Source organism: Onychostoma macrolepis, chromosome 17 (genome assembly GCF_012432095.1).
Source record: "Onychostoma macrolepis isolate SWU-2019 chromosome 17, ASM1243209v1, whole genome shotgun sequence".
Classification (NCBI taxonomy): domain Eukaryota; kingdom Metazoa; phylum Chordata; class Actinopteri; order Cypriniformes; family Cyprinidae; genus Onychostoma; species Onychostoma macrolepis.
The window spans coordinates 7,743,378-7,764,603 of record NC_081171.1 but is presented as its reverse complement, the minus strand read 5'-3'; the positions used below and the strand labels follow the sequence as shown (position 1 = coordinate 7,764,603).

The 21,226-nt window shown below is 35.1% G+C and overlaps 1 protein-coding gene across 3 annotated transcripts; it reads left to right on the top strand.

The window, feature by feature from the left end:
* Window positions 1-449: 449 nt before the first annotated feature.
* txndc16 (thioredoxin domain containing 16) lies at window positions 450-20,211 on the top strand. 3 transcript variants are annotated; one of them, XM_058749254.1, is made up of 20 exons: window positions 450-680; window positions 832-938; window positions 1,116-1,198; window positions 1,329-1,402; window positions 2,286-2,360; window positions 2,491-2,612; window positions 2,703-2,793; window positions 3,617-3,773; window positions 3,904-4,070; window positions 5,320-5,380; window positions 5,452-5,572; window positions 5,663-5,809; window positions 5,885-5,944; window positions 7,793-7,961; window positions 8,337-8,473; window positions 9,973-10,057; window positions 10,200-10,338; window positions 12,736-12,905; window positions 12,993-13,183; window positions 17,581-20,211. In XM_058749254.1, the coding sequence occupies exons 1-20, from the start codon at window positions 649-651 to the stop codon at window positions 17,799-17,801; spliced, it is 2,409 nt and encodes an 802-aa protein (XP_058605237.1). In that variant the 5' UTR covers window positions 450-648; the 3' UTR covers window positions 17,802-20,211. The 3 variants fall into 3 exon arrangements, with proteins under 3 accessions (XP_058605237.1, XP_058605238.1, XP_058605236.1); XM_058749255.1 differs by having other exon boundaries at window positions 450-767; window positions 867-938; XM_058749253.1 differs by having other exon boundaries at window positions 450-938.
* Window positions 20,212-21,226: the final 1,015 nt, after the last annotated feature.

Sequence of the window (21,226 nt, the reverse complement as noted above, 5' to 3'; positions counted from 1 at the left end):
GAGCTAACATAAGAGTGTGCAAAATAAATGGATAATTTATGTTTATAAATTGACGGGTGTACAAAGCTGTGGCTTATGCATGCAATGCATGTTCTGTAAGTAAGGAATGAAAAACAAATAAGTATAGGAAACAATCCCCAAATCTCTGCAAGGCAGCTCCCTCCGAGCAAAGAAAAACAACTCTAAAAAAAAAGAAGAAGAAGCGATTATCAAATGTAGGGAGCGATCACGCTCGGGCCCCACGTACTGACCAATAGGACGAAGCTGGAAACCAATGCGCTTTAGTCGCCATATTGGCTCTTAGTTGAAATAGCGGTGGATAGAAACAGGCCGATGCGTTGGAGCCAAAATGACAGGCTTTTCAAACGACTTTCGCCGCTGAGCCATTAGCCCTCCGCCTACTTCATTCTCATTGGATACGTTGTATATTTAGCTTTCTGATTGGTGTTCAGCTCACCGTTAAACCCTCCCCACAAATTTAATTGGACAACGTGTGCGCATGTTGTTTTAGTTTTCGAGGATGTAGATTTTCAGTACTTACATTTATAACACTGACCGATAATCATTAACCTAATGGATTTTGTATAGTCAAAACGACTATATATATATATTTTATAGGGTTCCCTTAAAAATGTAATTTGTTAGTGTATGACTGATGTATTGTTAGTAGCACAGCCCAGGCGAGTTGTTTTGATTGAATATGGATATATTCTTTGTTTACCAGTTTTTACCGAGCTCATCCTTAATATGAACTAATGTAAATGGATGTAAGTTAAAGGTCTATAAAGCAGGCACCATGTGCATCGTCTCTTTGATTGCGTTTTTATTTAGCCTAACATCAGAGCAATGTTCCTCCAAACTGATAGAAGATTCCAGCCTGAGCTTCATGGAGAGGATGCACTCAGGGAAGACGTCCTTTATATACTTTGGAAATCATGGTGAGACTTTGATAAATGTGTTGCAGATGATTGCAGAACCGTTATCATAATGTGCAAAGCTAAGCAAGAGTCATTAGTCAGATCAGCACATCAGCTTATTTGCTGAATCAATGCATTTGAGGTGTCAAACCTTTTCAAGTTCATAGGCCGTTACATAAGATATAGTTTTACTTGCAGTTAATCCAACCATCAAACTGTTCATGGAGCAGCTTGAGATGTCAGCTGATGCCCTACAGGACTATGGGATATCAGTTGTAAAGGTGAGCAAAATCTCATTTCAGGTCTCACCAGAATGTCAGAAGAAGGAGCTTCCTGGTATCTAGTTATGTAGTACATGATGATTGACTGTATTGCAGTAATATCAACTTGAATAACTGACTGTTTTTACAGGTGAACTGTTCTAAAGATGCTATAGCAAACTACTGCACAGGAGAAAAGCTAATGACCAAGGCATACTTGTTCAGGTATAAGAACTCGGGTATTATGAACTTAACCCTCACGTCATTATATACATTCAAAATGTTGGGGTTAGTACATTTTCATTTAGTCATTTAGCAGACACTTATATCCAAAGCGACTTACAAATGAAGATAATTGAAGCAATCAAAATCAACAATAGAGTAATGATATGCAAGTGCTACAAGTCTCTGTTACCCCAACACAGTACATGTAGCATGTTTTTTTTTTTTTAATTATGATAAATAAAAAGAAAACAGAATAGAGCGAGATTTTTGAAAGAAATTATTTAGCAAGGATTCATTAAATTGATTAAAAGTTACAGTGAAGTCATTTATAATGTTACAAAATATTCTGTTTCAAATAAGTGTTCTTTTGAATGTTGTTTATCAAAGAATCCTGAAAAATTAAAGGTTTCTGCAAAATATTAAATTGCACAACTGTTTCCAACATTGATAATATTAAGAAATGTTTCTTGAGCAGCAAATCAGCATATTATAATGATTTCTGGAGAATCGTGTGACACTGAAGACTTGCGTAATGGCTGCTGAAAAAAATTCAGCTTTGATGTAACATTTTAAAATATATTAAATATAAAACAGTTAGTTCTTGTTGTTAAAAATGTTATAAAATAATATTTTATTTTTAGTTATATAATGTACAAATATTTCACAAAATGACTGTTTTTACAATTTTTTTTAAGACACTTTTTTAAAAATCATCTTTCATTTTTGAAACAACGAGATGTTTAGACAAATGTTTGTATATTTTTTTCCAAGTACATATATTATTTTTTTGTTACAAATATAAAAATGATCCGTTGACTCCATATGGTCATACAGGTTTGGAACGACATGAACCCAAAAGCTTTTTTGTCTTTTATCATTCCAGAGCCTCTGAGGTCCTGAGGAGTTTCGACATCGATACCGTATTTGACGTCAATGCAATTGTTTCTCATGTCCTTTTGTGAGTTCCTTTATTTCAAACTTTTACAGTAGCTCCAACATTGAACGATGAGTATAGTTCGGCTGGTGGAACTACAGTGATGACCTTGACCAGCTGACCTTTGAATGTGTCCCTTATTTCTTCCATTCAGCTCTGTCCTCTTCAGTGAGGTGCGTTATGTGCACACACCTGCTGAGCTGCTGCGCGTGGAGAGCGCGGCCAAACAAAACAGTGACATTGTGGTCGGTCACATACCAGTGCTTGGCCTTCCAGGTACAATCTCTATATTCTCTATAGTCCATTGTCTTGGTTGGAATGAAGCAATATTATATATCTCTTGTTTTTTTTTTTTTGTCCGTATAGAGCACCGAGCTTTGATGGAGGCAGCGTTTGTGTATGGAACCAAATACCAGTTTGTCCAGACGACTGGCACTTTGGTCCTGAAACATATGGGGTAAGTTTTAATATTTACTCTATAGGAGGAATATAATAATAATTTCAGTCCTTATTACGGTACTCACAGCGTAAAATAAACAGAAATGTGATGCATGACTTTTTTTTATGTTGCCACAAACAAATATAATTATGAAAAAAATGGCCACAAGGTGTTCCCAAAGTTGTTCTAAAGCTCTCATCACCTGTTTTGATATCCTACGACCAGTGTTATTTTTGTATCATTGCTATTCTATTATAGTTTTTGTTGATATTTTGTTGTAATATTTTATGTTTTCACTTAAATTTTAGTTTAGATTAGTAATTTTGTCGTGTGATTTTGCCATTTTTATTTTTTTAAAAACATGTATTTGGTTTTATTTTTAAATAGGTCTGTGTAATTTTTAATAATTTTATTTATTAGTTTTAGTTTATTTAGTTATTTAGTTTATTAAAATGAGAAATGTTGCCTTGCTGAATATATTGTGGTCCATGACAGGGTTATTAGGTAATTAAAACCATAAAATTTCATCACATTTTACATTTGTTACCATATTTTTTGTTACTTGAAATTAAATGAAATAACAGAAATAAATAAAATACAACAAAAACCTTATATTATTTCAGTTATAGTTTATTTTATCTCGCATAACAAAAAATGTGGTTACAAATTTAAAATCTATTTTAATTTTATGGTTTTGTTTAACTATGATAACCCTGCCAACTACCACAATATACTGAACATAAATTTCAATAATAGATCTTTTTCAATTTTGACTTAAATTCTAACAAATTCTTCTACTTCTTGAGTGGCTCTCAAATGAATCTTCTGTTATCCTTCACAGGGTTGTCGATCCCTCTTCCTCACAAGCACGACTGTGGTTTCTGCACTGTAAAGCTGTGTCCGGGCGGTCTGATCCGTGTCCCAGCACTCCCATGAGGAAACCACTCAACACCATCAACATACACACCTTCCTGCAGCTGATGGAAGCACCTCTAGTGGTGAGAAAGCATCCTCAACTTCCTGTCATTAATACCAGATATAAAAAAGGAGTTTGAATTCTGATTCTCACTTTAGTTCCATATCTGTCATGTTTGATTTTGGACTTGTTGTGGACTTGTTTTCTGGCAGACAGAGGCAGTGCTGGACCCGTCTGAGGTAGATGTGGTTCATATGCACCTCGGTGTGCCCGTGCTGTATCTGTTCTCTCAGCCCCAAACCCAGCACCTGGACCGGGCCACCGCTCAAACTCTCGCCCTGCAGCTCCGCGGGGAGGTCGGAGTAGTGCTCATTAGCAGGTGCTGACGACGACAACAAAAACAACACTGCATTTCATGTATTCATGTAACAAGATTCCATAGGCAACACTTTACAAAGGGCAATTAGCTAAAGCATTGGAGGTTGTGATATTCATCTGTTTTTATTACTCTTATTATTTTTATTATTTATTTAGTTTTTTATTATTGTCTAGGTTAATGCTTATAATCTTTCACATTTTATATGTAGCCTATATTATTTAATATATGTTATATTAAAATACAGTATATAAAACCTTATATATATAATATAAGAGTTATACTTTACTTAAAGTACATAAAACTAACCAGTCAGATACAATAAAAATATATATATATATATTGTGAGATATTATGATTCAAAATATTTGTTTTTGATTTGAAAATATTTTAAAACATAATTTATTCCTGTGATCCAAAGCTGAATTTTCAGCATAATTACTCCCAGTCTTCAGTGTCACACGATTCTTTAGAAATCATTCTGATATGCTGATTTGTCATTATCAATATTGAAAACATGGCTTAATATTTAATTAAGCTGCGTAATATTATATTAAGTAACATTTTATTATGCTGCTTAATATTTTAGTAGAAAACGTGATTCTTTTCTTGCACATAAAGATAAAAAGAACAGCATTTATTAGAAATGTTTTGTAACAGTTTAAATATCTTTACTGTCACGCTTGATCAGTTTAATGCATCCTTGCTGAATAAAAGCATTAATATATGTCCAAAAAGTTTTATATACCTACTACAATAAATACAACCAATTATCATTTATAAATTAATTGACAAATTACTTTACAACTGACTAATGTTAACATTTAAATGTCTATGTTAAAAATGTTTCAGTGTATAAAAAAACGAAACATTGTCCAATATTAATAAAAACAAAAGTATTAATTATTGTTAGACATGTTAATTATCATATTACCTACAAATGTTTATTGTCATTATTACCAAGTAAGTTAAGGTGGGTTTCTTGATTTTTATCTATCTGGAATTGATTTAGAGAGGAGGAATTTGATATTATTGGTATATTTCTTTTCCCTTGCGTCAGCTTAAAATTAAAATCCTTTCCGAAGGATAGATAGTTTTTACGGTGAAGATCATGAAAAGTAATGTTTTTGGGCAAAGGATGCACAATAGGAGTAGGGACATTTTTCAAGAAAGTTTTGATATATCCATACAACATCCAATACACATCTCCTTCTTGATATTAATTAGTTTGTTTTTTCTCTTCATTTTCCAGGGACAGTCCGAATGTGAAAACTCCGATGAAATACAACGCTGCTTACAGACTCCCACCGGAGGTCAGTTTAACCTTCGGATGTATTTGTGATTATTTGACAAATCTGTTTTTAACAAAAGCTTTTCTCAACAGAATGTGAAATACTTTACCCTGAATAGCGCCGAAGGGGTTGTGAAACTTTTCAAAGACGAACTTTTGCAAGAACACAAGTTAGAAGATGAAGAGGAAGATGAGGAACATTGGTCAGATCTTGGTAGGATGCCATCTATGCAGTCATTGCTAACTAGTATAATGGTTCCAGTAGTTTTAAAGTGGTTTTAAAGATCTTGTTGAATTTATCCAGATATCCTCGATGACGAGGTGTCCGAGTCTGTGTACAGAGATCGTGATCTTATGCTGGATTTGGACTCTGTTATTGAACTCTCTTCAGACACTTTTCAAACAACAGTCACACAGAATGATATCACAGTGGTGCTGTTCTATTTTAAGTGTGAGTTTTACTTTTTGTATTATTATATGATGTATAAGACGAATCTACCCTGACATATCCACTTTTGCCCTCTAGGGGATGCTGTCTGTTTGGCTTTCGTTCAGTCGTATATAGAGGTGGCAGATGCACTTGAAGGTAAAAACATTTCTGTGATGAACAAAATTGCCAGAGAGTGTAGAAATTCTGTAAATCGAGTTACGTTGTGCTTTTTTTCTTTATTGATTCATTTGATGGAATCCATTTTCAGATAATATTAAAGAAAAGTCATTCTTGGTCTCTACATAATAAATTGTTTTGCTTTTACACTGGCTTCAAAAAGTATTTGGACACTTAAGACGTTGCATTAGTTAATACAATAGAAAACCAAGTGGAATCTGCAAACAAATGATTTTACTCAGGAATAACATCCCTTTTCTGAACCATTTTTGTAATGATTTTTAACAGACTGGTATGGATTTTAAGTTGATGTATGAAGTTATTTCCTCTATCCCTTATTTCCTCATCTTTCTTTAAATAATTTCATTTAATGTACTTAAACCTTTATGTCAACGTGTGTGACTTTATATTTTGGAGGGGAAAATATTTTGAAACATGAACCCCACTCACTTTCATTTTAAAGGGACAAAAACAACACAGACATTTATTAAAATATCTTTCGTGTTCCACAAAAAGTCATACAGGTTATATGTATGTGTGTATATATATATATATATATATATATATATATATATATATATATATATATATATATATATATATATATATATTGCCGCTTTTAATGTTTTTTAAGGAGTCTCTTCTGCTCATCAAGGCCTTGATCAAAAATACAGAAAAAACAGTAATATTGTGAAATCTTATTGCAATTTCTAATATTGGTTTCATTTTTAATATACTGTAAAATAGAATTTATTTCTGTGACGCAGCGCTGATTTTTCAGCATTACTCCTGTCTTCAGTGTCACATGACCTTTCAGAAATCATTCTAATATGCTGATGTATTATGAGTGTTGAATCTGTTGTGCTGCTTCATATTGTTTTTTGGAACATGATACTTCTTTTTTTTTTTTTTTTTTTTTTTAATGAATACAAACTTAAAAAGAGCAGCATTTGTTCAAAATAGATATATTTTCTAACAATATAAGTAAGTCTTTTCTGTGACTTTTTATTCATTTAACATATTCCTCCTGAATAAAAGTATTAATTTCTTTAAAAAAAAAAAAAGAAAGAAAAATGTACTGACCCCAAACTGTTGAATAGCATTGTATATTGTAACACAACATGTATTTTTTAAATAAATGCTGTTCTTTTTAACTTTTTATTAATCAGAGAATCCTAAAAAAAATCAATAAAATATGAAGCAGCACAACGGTTTCCAACATTGATTATAAATCAGCATATTAGAATGATTTCTGAAAGATCATGTGACACTGAAGACTGGAGTAATGATGCTGAAAATTAAGCTTTGATCACAGAAATAAATTATATTTTAAAGTATATTAAAATAGAAAACTGTTATTTTAAATTGCAATAATATTTCACAAAATAACAGTTTTTTTTAATGTATTTTTGATCAAATAGATACAGCCTTGATGAGCAGAAGAAACTTAAAAATCATTACTTAAAACATTAAAAATCTTACTGATCCCAAACTTTTGAGCGGCAGTATAAATAAATAAATATATATAGATAGATAGATAGATATGTTTTATTTATTTATTTATTATTTTATATTGTACAGTTTTTTTTTTTTTTTTAACTAATTATTTTACATTGAATGTCATTGGATGTTCAACCAAAGGGGACTAAAACTTCAAAGAAATGAAAAATTCACTTTTGTGTCAATTTTATCACCTGGCAGCGCATATTGTGTTAAAAATATGCACAGACTTCAGTCAGAGTGTCAAAGACTTGTGCAATTAATATCAGCATATATTAAACACACATCTCTCAGTTTTTGCTCTGTCTCTTTCTTTATCATGTTCAGGTATGAATGGGGTCAAGTTGGCGGCAGTAAACTGTGGAGAATGGACTGACATTTGCAGTGATCAGAACGTCACTTCCTTCCCCACCGTTCTGATCTATCGGCCCATGGCTGCTGCTCAGCTCTACAGGGGGATGCTGGGAACCAAGAGCCTACACAGGTTCATACTACTGTGAGTATTATGTCCTCTTTCCCACACAAGGTCAGATCATCAGGGTGTGATTTAGTCTCCGTCACTCAGGATTAACCTGAAAGTGGGCCGTCTTCTTTAAATTAGAGGCCTGGTGATTGAAGAGTGCATTTGCAGTTTGTGCCTCCACACTGACCTTCTTTTATATGTTCTTATATGGCGGAGAGCTGATAAAGGCAATAGTAGTGCTTTATCTGTAGAGCACCATCAAAAATCAATTAATAGATGCTCCCAAGACAACAGTGCAGTGATCGTAAACGCGCTGCCTAGATTTCCACACAGAAAGCCAAGCCTTTAATCAAGATATCTCAGTTTTCACACCTGATGTTTATTCATGAGTTACTTTTGTTGTTGCAGGAGTCTGGTCTCCTGTCCTACCCATCTCTCCTCCTCTGCTGAGGTGAGGTCGTTCTTGGAGGGAGATTTGTACAGTAAACATGTATATCTGACCCCTGTCAGAGTGCTGGGCCTTTTCAGTTCAACACATGACATGGGTAAGCCAATTTTCCCAGGAATCACTGCTATGTGATAGATAGAGGATATATACATGTATAAACCTAAAAGGAGTAGTTCACTCAAAAATGATTGACTGTCATGTTATAACCCCATATTGTGTTTTTCTTCTGTGAGACACTTTTTTTAGAAAACACATTTATTAGACGTTTTACCAGGAAAAATTTTGAATTTATCAAATAGAAAATTGAAAGACCTTATATTCACTACCAAAAATACATAATTTCCACACAAACATTAAGCAGCACAACTGTTTTCAATGTTGATAATAATAAGAAATCTTTCTTGCGCACCAAATCATAAAATTAGAATAATTTCTGAAGGATCATGTGACACTGAAATTGAGTGATTTAATCTTATCATTATACATTACTGACACTCTATCCTCCAATTTGATACTGTTAAGTGCTTTGACACAATCTGTATTGTTAAAAGCACTATATAAATAAAGATGACTTGACTGAAGACTAGAGTAAAGATGCTGAAAATTCAGCTTTGCATCAAAGGAATAAATTACCTTTTAAAATATATTCAAATAGAGAACAATTATTTTAAATTGTAATAACATCTTGTAATATTACTGTTTGTACTGTATTTAGTTTTAACTTTTTTTACAGTAAATAAATGCAGTCTTAGTGAGTACAAGATATAATAAAAAATCTGACCAAACCTTTGAACAGTAGTGTAGTTTTTATTGTAATATTCTAAGAAAATAATTTAAAACTACTTTAATCTGGCTATAAAATAGCCTTTGTTTCTCTTGTGGCACTAAAAATAATTAATTTTTCTGTGAAATGCACAAGAACTGTTATGCAGAACGTCTGAGCTTCTGTTTTGCACAAAGTGAAAGTGGATGGTGATTTCCAAGCCTGAGCACCAGAAGAACTAATAAAAAGAGGGTAAATGGTGCTTATCTTGGTTTCGTGTAACACCTGCGCTCTTCATAACCTTCTGAAAAATTCCAGCATTAGATAAAAATGTGAGGGTTTACATAAAAAACATTAAAAGGTAGTTCATCCAAAAATGAAAATTCTGTCATTATTTACTCACCCTTATGTCATCCCACACATTCATGAATTTCCACCTTCTGTTGAACATGGAAGATATTTTAAAGAAATTAAGTCAAACAGGTTTGGAATGACATGAGGGTGAGTAAATAATGACAGAATACATTTTTTGGGTGAACTTTCCCTTTAAAACCACAGCAGCCAGTTTAATTTTGATGGTCAGAAGGATGCAGACAATGGACATGTAAATACCAAGTTACCACTGTTATTGACTTTGACATTGTAAGTGGACTGCAGGAAACAAATAAAATAATAATACACTACATGACCTCTTCAAATGTTATACCGCTTGTATAATCACATTCTATTTTTATATTATGGCAATCAAAATGTATTTTATGGGTGCAGCATGTATTGCATAACTTGTTACATGTGCAGAGGAACCTGTCAGTCATGTGCTCTTTATGTCTTAGGTGTAACTTCATTTGAAGAAGCTGCAACACTCCTCAGAGGAGAGACAATTCTTGGGCTGTTTGCCCACAAAGAGGCAGAGCAATGGTATCTATTTTGATGATGTAGTATACCTGAGATTATACCTTGCATTTCAAAGAAATTGTCAGTGTCTTAACAAGATGATACATGTGTGGACTTCAGTGTGATGTAAGAAAGCGTTCCAGCTGACTGCTCTGTATTTGATCAGGGTGGAGGGCCTGTCAGTAAACCTGCCTGCTCTACTGGTGTCCCGCGGCCCTGGAGTTCCTTATGAGGTCTATTCTCTCCCATCATCCTCACCAACCGACCTGGTCTCACTTATAAAACAAGTGGAGCTGGATCGTTTTGTAAGTTGTTTTGAGAAACTAGTTGCAAATTTACCACATGCTTCACAGTTGCTCAATGGTACTTTATATTGGAATCACATGTGTTTTACTGGAATTTAAGTAACATGAATTGACTGGCTCTCCACATTGATGTCGTTAAGAGTTGTTATTGTACACTAAAACAAACTAATGAATTTGTTTTCATTAATTGTAAAAAGAAATTACATATATAAAAATTTGTTGACAAACACTGAAATAAAATACATTTCTGTTGAATGTCAAAAGTGATCTAAAACTGAAAAAAAAATTAGTTACATAAATTGTATAATAATATTACAAATAAGAGCTAATAACAAAATTATATTAATAAAACTCAAATGAAAACTTAAAATATAAAAATAAAACCTAATTCAAAATTAATACTAATAAATAATATTAATAAATAATCTAATAGTATGTATATATATATAGATACAGTGAGGAAAATAAGTATTTGAACACCCTGCTATTTTGCAAGTTCTCCCACTTAGAAATCATGGAGGGTCTGAAATTGTCATCGAGGTGCATGTCCACTGTGAGAGACATAATCTAAAAAAAAATCCAGAAATCACAATGTATGATTTTTAACTATTTATTTGTATGATACAGCTGCAAATAAGTATTTGAACACCTGTCTATCAGCTAGAATTCTGACCCTCAAAGACCTGTTAGTCTGCCTTTAAAATGTCCACCTCCACTCCATTTATTATCCTAAATTAGATGCACCCGTTTGAGGTCGTTAGCTGCATAAAGACACCTGTCCACCCCATACAATCAATAAGAATCTAACTACTAACATGGCCAAGACCAAAGAGCTGTCCAAAGACACTAGAGACAAAATTGTACACCTCCACAAGGCTGGAAAGGGCTACAGGGAAATTGCCAAGCAGCTTGGTGAAAAAGGTCCACTGTTGGAGCAATCATTAGAAAATGGAAGAAGCTAAACATGACTGTCAATCTCCCTCGGACTGGGGCTCCATGCAAGATCTCACCTCGTGGGGTCTCAATGATCCTAAGAAAGGTGAGAAATCAGCCCAGAACTACACGGGAGGAGCTGGTCAATGACCTGAAAAGAGCTGGGACCACCGTTTCCAAGGTTACTGTTGGTAATACACTAAGGCGTCATGGTTTGAAATCATGCATGGCACGGAAGGTTCCCCTGCTTAAACCAGCACATGTCCAGGCCCGACTTAAGTTTGCCAATGACCATTTGGATGATCCAGAGGAGTCATGGGAGAAAGTCATGTGGTCAGATGAGACCAAAATAGAACTTTTTGGTCATAATTCCACTAAACGTGTTTGGAGGAAGAAGAATGATGAGTACCATCCCAAGAACACCATCCCTACTGTGAAGCATGGGGTGGTAGCATCATCTTTGGGGTGTTTTTCTGCACATGGGACAGGGCGACTGCACTGTATTAAGGAGAGGATGACCGGGGCCATGTATTGTGAGATTTTGGGGAACAACCTCCTTCCCTCAGTTAGAGCATTGAAGATGGGTCGAGGCTGGGTCTTCCAACATGACAATGACCCGAAGCACACAACCAGGATAACCAAGGAGTGGCTCTGTAAGAAGCATATCAAGGTTCTGGCGTGGCCTAGCCAGTCTCAGACCTAAACCCAATAGAGAATCTTTGGAGGAGCTCAAACTCCGTGTTTCTCAGCGACAGGCCAGAAACCTGACTGATCTAGAGAAGATCTGTGTGGAGGTGGGCCAAAATCCCTCCTGCAGTGTGTGCAAACCTGGTGAAAAACTACAGGAAAGCGTTTGACCTCTGTAATTGCAAACAAAGGCTACTGTACCAAATATTAACATTGATTTTCTCAGGTGTTCAAATACTTATTTGCAGCTGTATCATACAAATAAATAGTTAAAAAATCATACATTGTGATTTCTGGATTTTTGCAAACTTGCAAAATAGCAGGGTGTTCAAATACTTATTTTCCTCACTGTATATATATATATATATATATAAAATACTAAAAAAAATAGTTAAGCTTAACTTATTTACATGAAATGTGATATGAAGGACTTATTTTTTGAGACAGACCCAGAAACGCTTTTACAATTTAAAGAATCTCTTATAGACTTATAAAATATTTGTATTTATTGTAATTATTTATTTATTTTATTATTGTTGAATCTTTATCTGACATGTAATAGCTTGTGACGCTGATATGACAATACATTTAAATTTACAAAAACAAACATGTAAAAAATAGGAAAGTGAAATAATTCATCCCTACATGCCCCTTCACACTTGGTGGGAAAATACGCTCCTTCTCAAAATGCCATCTTTTTTCCAATAAAAGTCGCCTTTTGTTCCTTTGCAAAAACCTCACTAATAAAATTTAAATATGTTGTGTTTTGCATTAAAGCCTGAACTGACTGTAGAGAATCTTCCATGGTATTTGGAGCTTGGGAAACCTTTGCTGCTGCTTTTTATCGGAAAGGAGGACAGTACAGAGAGTACGAAGGCTTTAGATGAGATAAAGCGGCCGCTGAGCTCTGGACAGCTGGATTCCTTCCTGCCATGTTGGATCCATCTGTGAGGAACATGATCTGTTAGACACATTAATCAAAATGCATTCACTTTAAGGAAACCCTTTGTTAATTGTCATCTGTGGGGTTTTAGAGGTCGGACACCTGTCGGGAGGTCTATCCTGGAAAAGTATCTTGGCTTTGTACCTCCACTTCCTGTTTTGGTGATGTCACGGTTAAAAACTGGAGGAGAGGTGTTTCTTTTCCCCCCAGAGCGCCCCCTAATGGCTAAGTACATCCTGCAGTGGGTTCACGATGTGGAAAACAAACAGGAACAACCAGCAGGTGAGTCCCTGTAGCTTTTAATTAAAGGATCTCGATCCAAAAAACAACAGTTTGGTTCAGTTTTCAGCCCTAACCAGGTGCAACAAAATGAATGAAAAAAACAAACAGTCAAGTTTTCGTCAATATAATTAACATTCCCCAAAGTTGCGCAATGACCATATTCCAAATATCAAAACTCGCAATATTTCCATACCTAAAATACTTTACAGTCACCGTTATGCTGATTGAACATAAACACAGCCAAAAGCCTTATTTAATGACAGGAATATCTTAGATATTTGGGCATTTATTTTATTTTGTTATTTTATATTTTAGCATATCAGCATTAAAATACTGCATTTTGTAAATATTTTTTTTTTTTTTTTAGCATATTAACATTAAAAATTTAGCATTTGAAATATTTTATTTTGTTAAAATCTATTGAAATAAAATTATTTTTATAATATGTGCTTAACATGAATATTTTTATTTTATAAATTAATTTCATTTTTATATCAGTTAATGGTATCTTTATTTTTATATTCACATCATCTGCGATTTTGTCAGTAGTTCACTTTCGTTCATGGCAAAAAAATTACTTGGAAATATATTGGTTCCACCTGGTCGTGCCTTTTTGGCAAAGTATTATTTTGTGGTAACTATGTGAATGTCTTCAAACTGTACCTCCTCTTTAGCTACCTTTCTCAGTAGTTAGATATTTGAATACATCAAATATGTCCTTGTAATTGTTGGCAACGTTTGTTACGTACCTACAGTTCCAGGAATCAGTCATCGCACACCCCTGCCCTGAAAAATCTGGCACAAAGTACTCCGACAGTGTTTGAGATCACACCCTCTCCATTCAGAACCTCATCAACATTTTTCCCCTAATACAATCACTATTGTTGCCTGTGGTTAAAAACAAGCCCAATCACTCAGATCCAGCACTCAACTCTGTTGATGCCTTTCCAAAATGCGCTCTCACTGCACGTCCCCAAAGACACGCCGCTCCATTCCGCTGATGGTCTCCGAGCGGGTCTTGCTTTTGTCAGTGTCAAAACCTGAACTGGTTTTATACCCACTTCTCAGCATCTCCCATCTGCTTCCTATGATGCTGAGAGGAAACCGTATCCCTTAATTGTGTCTGATTGTTACAAGTTATTTCCCTGAAACCTTCTGCTGGACTCCTGGGGCCGGGCGACTTTTTTTGGCAGCTTTTGCACTTCCGAAAAAGATGGCTTCATCCGTCTGTCGTTTAAAATGTGTTTTATGAGGATGGATGAAGCACTTTATCCATCGCAAGATATTTATTAAATTTCATGTGCCAGTGAGATGCAGCGCAAATACAATTGTCTACACATGATCTGAATTTTATCCATGAAGAATTAGTGTAATTATAATGAAATGTCCTTTGTATTGCTGTTAAAAGAGTCATAGTATACGTGCCCATTTTATGCCTCTTGGTGCAAGGAAAACACAATAGTTGTTTCCTTTCTGCTATATGGGCCCATAGATTTTATTAGGCTGTTTGCTTATTGTCATAACTGCAATGTTAGTGTTTTAGACTCTTTTTTTGGTCCTGTATGTGTAATGGGGAGGTAAGTGTAATCATTCCCGTTACACATTCATGGGTTTGTCCTTCTCTTTTCTGTGTGACCAGAGAAGGGATTCAGTCTCTCGGCACAAGAAAGATTCTACTTTTAATTTTGCATTTCACATGGAAACTTTGCATAATGAGTGGCAATGTCACCACATTAAAGTTTAGATGCAGCAGGACTTGCCCTCGTTGTGTTCATGGGAGCGATGAGTGACATTTCATATCCTGTTACACCTTCAGAATTTCCTGTCATTATAAATATCACATTTTGTATTCATTATATTTATTATATTACTTTATTTACCCTACCGGTCACACTTAATTTTAAGGTCCAATGCCGTAAAAAGAGTAATATTGTGGAAAAATTTTTACTATTTAAAATAGCCATTTTCCATTTCAATATATTTAAAATAATAATTTATTCCTGTGAAGCAAAGCTGAATTTTCAGCATCATTACGCCAGTTTCCAGTGTCACATGTTCCTTCAGAAATCATTCTAATATGCTGATTTGGTGCTCAAGAAACATTTTTAAGTATTATCTGAAAACAGTTGTGCTGTTTAATATTTTGAACTTATTAAACTTTTGAATGGTGGTGTAATTTATACTATTATTTATATATTGCTTATGCAAGATTTCTGAAGTATTCTGAGCGGTTGGATTGCTAAGTGGTTGTTTATTAGTTGAAAGAGTCTTTTATTCAGGTCTCTAGATATGGCTTGGGTCCCTTTGACATTTTTCGCCTGTTTTATAGTCCTCCAGCTAAATCATATGCCAGATTGTTTGGAAAAGTACTGTAATATCACACCTCTTGTCAACAAACCGCATGATTTAAGGGATGGGAAAAACCTCTAACGGTAAACCTCTATCTGTAAGTATGAGCAATATTAATAGTGATTCTTGTCTTAGAAAACACCACTAAAATGTGTTTGGAAACAGTATCATTCTCATTTCCAAAATAATTCCAAGGACCCAGATGTCCGCTTTTCCTGTAATTTGAGCAACCAGCATTGTTTGGTCGGTTACTAAGCATTTCGTCAGAGCTGATTAATCCCACCACACCACAGACATTACTCTCCGCATTAGTGACTTATGAGAAGACTGCTAGTGATAGTCTATCAATCTCTGTCTTCCAGTGTTTTACAGTATATGGCACATCTTTTGATCCATTTTCCTAGAGTGTGATATGAGCTGATGTTTTTGATCAGAAACCTTGCACTTTAGCTTCAGGAAGGCGAATGTCATTGAAGGGTTACTCCAACCCGGAATGAAAATTTTGTCATTGATCACTTACCCCCATGTTGTTCCAAACCTGTAAAAGCTTTGTTCATCCTCGGAACACAATTTAAGATATTTTGGATGAGAACCAGGAGGCTTGTGACTGTCCCATTGACTGCCAAACAATTAACACTAGCCGGGTTTCCATCCAAAGTTGTGAATTTAACTTATGCGCAAATTTTGAATATCGCATAAAACATTTGCAAACGAGCACCGTTTCCATCCAACGAGTCAAAGAGAACACAATCGTCACCTCCTGGTAAACTGGCACTAAATAGCCTATAGAAAACTAGGATAATCTACTGAATATAATAATTTTCATATACGAAAAATTAATTGCGCCTCAAGAGCGAGCAGATGAAACACAATAAATGCTGTCATTGCTTTCGGAGGTGAATGCTGCTGTTTGGGAACACAGTCGTGTAAGACAATTATACAGAAATACTTTGATGACAGACTTTGTTCAGGCATTTCAGAACGACCATAACATTTCAGATGCTGTGGAACGAGATCAGTCCGCTGCTAGTCAAGTTAGCCCGTCTCATAGCGCAAAGTCACATGACTTTTTTGATGCGCTTGGAGGAATTTATTTGCAAAATACATTTCCATCTCCCATTAACCCTTTTTCGCACAAGTCAAAAACCACCTCAAGCGAGCGTAAAAACTTTTTTGCGAATTAAGGGATTTTTATTAGAAATTTGGCATTTCCATCACTCGTTTCTCATGCGATACTTCAAAATGCGCATTAAAACAGGGTGATGGAAAACCAGCTCCTGTCAAGGCCCAGAAAAGTATGAAAGACATCGTCAAAATAGTCCATCTGCCATCAGTGGTTCAATTGTAATTTTACGAAGCTACGGGAATACTTTTTTGTACGCAAAGAAAACTAAAATAATGACTGTGCGTCAGCGTAGCACCATTTTGGAGAGTATCCGCTGGACGCAAACGGCGTACGCTGTTCTGTATCAGCCGCACTGTTACGCTGTTCTCGTAAACAAATGTAGAAAGCACTCTCCAAAATGGCGCAACGCTGACGTAGAGGAGCAGAATTATTGAATAAAGTTATTTTACTTATTTTCCACCGCTTCAGTGGTGTATTTATCTTACTGATCACAAACCTTTAAACAGTAGTGTATTTTTGACCATTCATTGTTAATAAATAGTTTTATTATAGCATGCAGCTATGTTGTAATATTATAAATTGTTTTATTATAGCATGCAGCTACAGTATGTCGTCTGTGTGCACGATTCCTTGTGTTTTCACAGGAATTATAGTAGATCAGTTTACATAGTTTCCACACTAAGACATCTGGAATCACTTGTCACTGTCCATTAGTAAACTCCTCTACTTATGATTTCCAGGTATCAAGCATCATTTAGTTCCCTAAGTGCTGTTTTGTTGTCATAAGTAGCATGTACACAGAGTAATTAAGAGTTTACTCAACAAGTTACACTAGCTGTTCTTCATCAACCTTTGTGAAACAACGAGTTTGACAGACGTCACGAACAACAACATTCTGTTTTTTTTCTCTGTTTTCTTTTAGGCTTGATCCCAGATGGGAAATGGGGCCCTCCTGTGCCATTCTTTGACTTTCTGGCAATAATGGACCAAGAAGCGCCGACTTACGCAGCTCAGAGGGCTCCTAATATGAAGACTGGGGGCAGGGAAGACCACAGAGAGCAGAAGCATGTGACCCCAAACCAAAGACGAACCCCACATCCATCACCAAACCCCCAAGCACCTCGCCAGCACTCTGAACTATAAACTCAAGTCCTCTCATGGCACAGAAGGTTATGCAAGCAATTCACATGACTGCTTGACATCTGTTAGATTTCACATTACGTGTGACGTTAACATCTACAGTGCTATTTACAGAAATATGTGTGTATATCAGTACCTCGGTATCACACATTTTCCAACTTATTTTTCACAAATCAAATGGACTTTTCCTAAATTAAATCGAGCTAGCTTACATTTTAGTGCTGTAACTTTATATACACAGAATGTGATATTTAAAACCTGAAAGAGATCTACAAGAATGTATTTATTTATCCAAAGCATTCATGTAAACGTTTTTTGAGATACTGTATTATTCTGATTTACACAGTGCCTGTTTGGTAATGTTTTTATACAAATACAGAGCTTCACATATGGATGACATTTGTCTGTTGTTTCAGTCATGGAAGAACAGCAGCTGAGTTTTTTTTTTTTTTTTTACCGTATCGTGCTGCTTTCATGATGGAAAGACTAACGTCAAACCTGAAAGAGGCTGCATCTTTGGTTGATTGCATTGTTAAAGTTAATTAGCGTCACATTTAACAAGGGAAGAACTACTTTTTAATTCAAACCAAAGTTACTAAGCAGTTTTTTTTTTGTGCTGCTGGGATCTGTATCCAGTATTTAAACCCTAATGCAGATGTTTTCAGGAACTTTTTAAATACCAATTTTTTGGCAATGAAATGCGATCCCCAATATGTGGTTGGATGCATGTGCGTTTTCACATGAGCAGAGATGTTCATATATACACTCGCCCATGTGAAGGTCATTATATAGGATAAGTCTGTATGGAAACTCCGTAAGCATACAGTCCTAGACCTCTGTTTACAGTATCTGTGCTATGTCCTCTCATGAGATCTCTGACTTCTATAATGAACATCATGGTGCTTTAATGAAAAGTTGAGTCTGTCTTGAGTGTTTATATTTTTCAAAACCTAGTAAGCCGCCTTGGAGACACAGCATGTAGCTAAGCTAACAGTGTGATATTCTAATAAGCTAAAACAAATACAATAAAAAGTATGCACAAATATTGTTATTGAATTCAAATATTCCTTTCTTTAAAATCTGAAAAGCTGAATTTTCAGCATCATTACTCCAGTCTTTAGTGTCACATGGTCCTTTAGAAATCATTCTAATATAATGATTTGCTTCCGAAGAAAAAGCTCTAGAAACATTTATTATTATTATCAATGTCGAAAACAGTGGTGCTGCTTAATGTTTTTGTGAAAACGGTGACACTTTTTTTTTTTTTTTTTCAGGATTATTTGATTTCGACTGAATTAAACTGTCAAATGGTAATGTGTGTGTATTCATGAAAGTAGTCGCTTTGGCTTTGTCTGTTTCTGGCTGTCCAGTTCTAGTGACATCTTAAAAATTGAACTTGTTGCCTTCTCATCATGACATAACGATGGCCATTAGTGAAATCGTCTAGCAAGAAATGACTTCAGACGTTAGCTGGCAGTGCAGTTACTAAGGGACTACACTAGGGACCAATCATATAGTTTTATTGATTTTGACTAGAAGCTCTTATGGTCCCATCGATCTTCAGACAAATTCTTGAGAACTTAGATGAAATCCACACTAACCAACTTATTATTAGATTTCCATATAGTCCCAGATAGTCACATGGTCTAAATGTAATTTTTGATTTTAAAAATCAATGCAAAGCTTTTATGTAAGGTCAAGCTGCCTGTTGGTTAGGATGTTTATGTTTCATTCATTTACTCGTGCCTCAACACATGTCCGTTTTTAAGAGTATATTGGCTGTGGTGCATCTGTCTCTTCAATCTCCTGACAGAAAACGAACAAAAAGCATGTTTTTAAAATCAAAAATGTAAAGGATGTGCTGAATTTCCTGGTAATATGTAATTGGTTTGTAATGGTTTTTCTGTGGTTTGCACTGTAAATTATGAAGCAGGTGGTTAAGTTTTGAAGAGTACATTGCTGATTGAGGCTTTTTGTCTGGAAGTTCGACTTGTGATGCCTGGGAATATAGTATCAGTCAGCTTTTAAGCATATTTACAGCTGGCAATTTTAGCTGTCATTCAGGACTGTGTATACAAAGATTTGCTCTGTCTAAAATCAAGTACTGTAATAGTTTATACTGTATTTTGTGAAGTGTTTCGTAAACATAACACATCTGCCGTCTTGGCATTTAACTTAGACCCTTATGTTTTTTTGACCTGTAGCAAAAACCACAGAAATGATTAACTAAATTTTGCTGGACAAGTACAACTGAACCACAAAGATTAACATTCTCGGAACCTACTTTGGCCATTTCAAATCTGACTCAGTTCCTCAGTTCTCTGGCCTGTTTAATAACGTAATAGGAGTGGCAGGGGTTAAATCTAAAATCTAATCACCCAAACCTTGACCCTCAAGGCGGTGATGTCTGTCATTTCACAAGCCAAGTAAATTATTCTCAGAAATGGTTTTGTTCAGTTGTATTATTGCACTAGCTTTATCAGACTATCTGACCCCAAAAGGTTGCAATCTTCCAGTCTAGCAAGTTGACTGCTGAGTGTGTGTGTGTCTTAAATGCAAATGAGCCCCTTTCCAGAAGAGGGCTGCGCCTTTACAGCTTGTGCGTCAGTTACACGGGTAACAACAAACAAAAAGTTTTCCGTCGATTTAAACTTCTGATATACAGTTTTTGGAGCGCGTGTACAGAAAGCCAGCTGTCAGACGTTGCATTGTGTGGTTATTAAAGGGATAGTTCAGAAAAAAATGAAAATTGTCATTTATTCACACTCCATTTGTTCCAAACCTGTATGAGGTTCTTTCTTCTGTTGAACATAAAAAAAAAAAGCGATTTATTTTGAATAACGTTTGTAACCAAATGTTGACCGTAGCCATTGACGTCCATAGTATAAATCGAGGGGTGAGAACATTTCACCAACTTTACAGGAGAGGCAAAACAAAAATTTGACCATAGTTTGATCTGACTTTGTGTACTGATTTCAGTTGTTTATAATACAAATTTGTACACTCATGGATGACAGTACTTTTGCCAGTAGAAAGTGCTCATTAAGAGCTTTCATTTGATGTAGTATATCTCCATTTCACCAAAAATGTCACTTACAACCTTCTGGTTCTCACACCTCGAAATACTATGAAAGTCAATGGCTACTTGCTTGGTTGGCTTAATAGCTTAACATTGTTCAAAATATCTTCTGTTGTGTTTATTTTTTGGATGAACTATCACTAAGTTCTCTCTTGAGTCAACTGTCAAATACACGTAAGATTACAACAAAAGTGCACACAAAAAACACTCAGGTTTACATAATGTTGGTTAAGTCTGTGAATGTACACAGTTGGGGAAGAAGTCACACAAGTATCGGCATGCCATGTCTTGGATGGGAATTATTTAAATTCAGGATATTGTAACATGTAAGTTGCTGGAAGAAAACTCA

What these genes read in the sequence shown, in the direction of transcription:
- txndc16 (XM_058749253.1), top strand. Translation starts at nt 797, where the DNA reads ATGTGCATCGTCTCTTTGATTGCGTTTTTATTTAGCCTAACATCAGAG. An exon ending in TTGGTCCTGAAACATATGGG is followed by an intron (nt 2,794 to 3,616) that starts GTAAGTTTTAAT and finishes TATCCTTCACAG; the next exon opens with GGTTGTCGATCCCTCTTCCT. An exon ending in CACAAAGAGGCAGAGCAATG is followed by an intron (nt 10,058 to 10,199) that starts GTATCTATTTTG and finishes GTATTTGATCAG; the next exon opens with GGTGGAGGGCCTGTCAGTAA.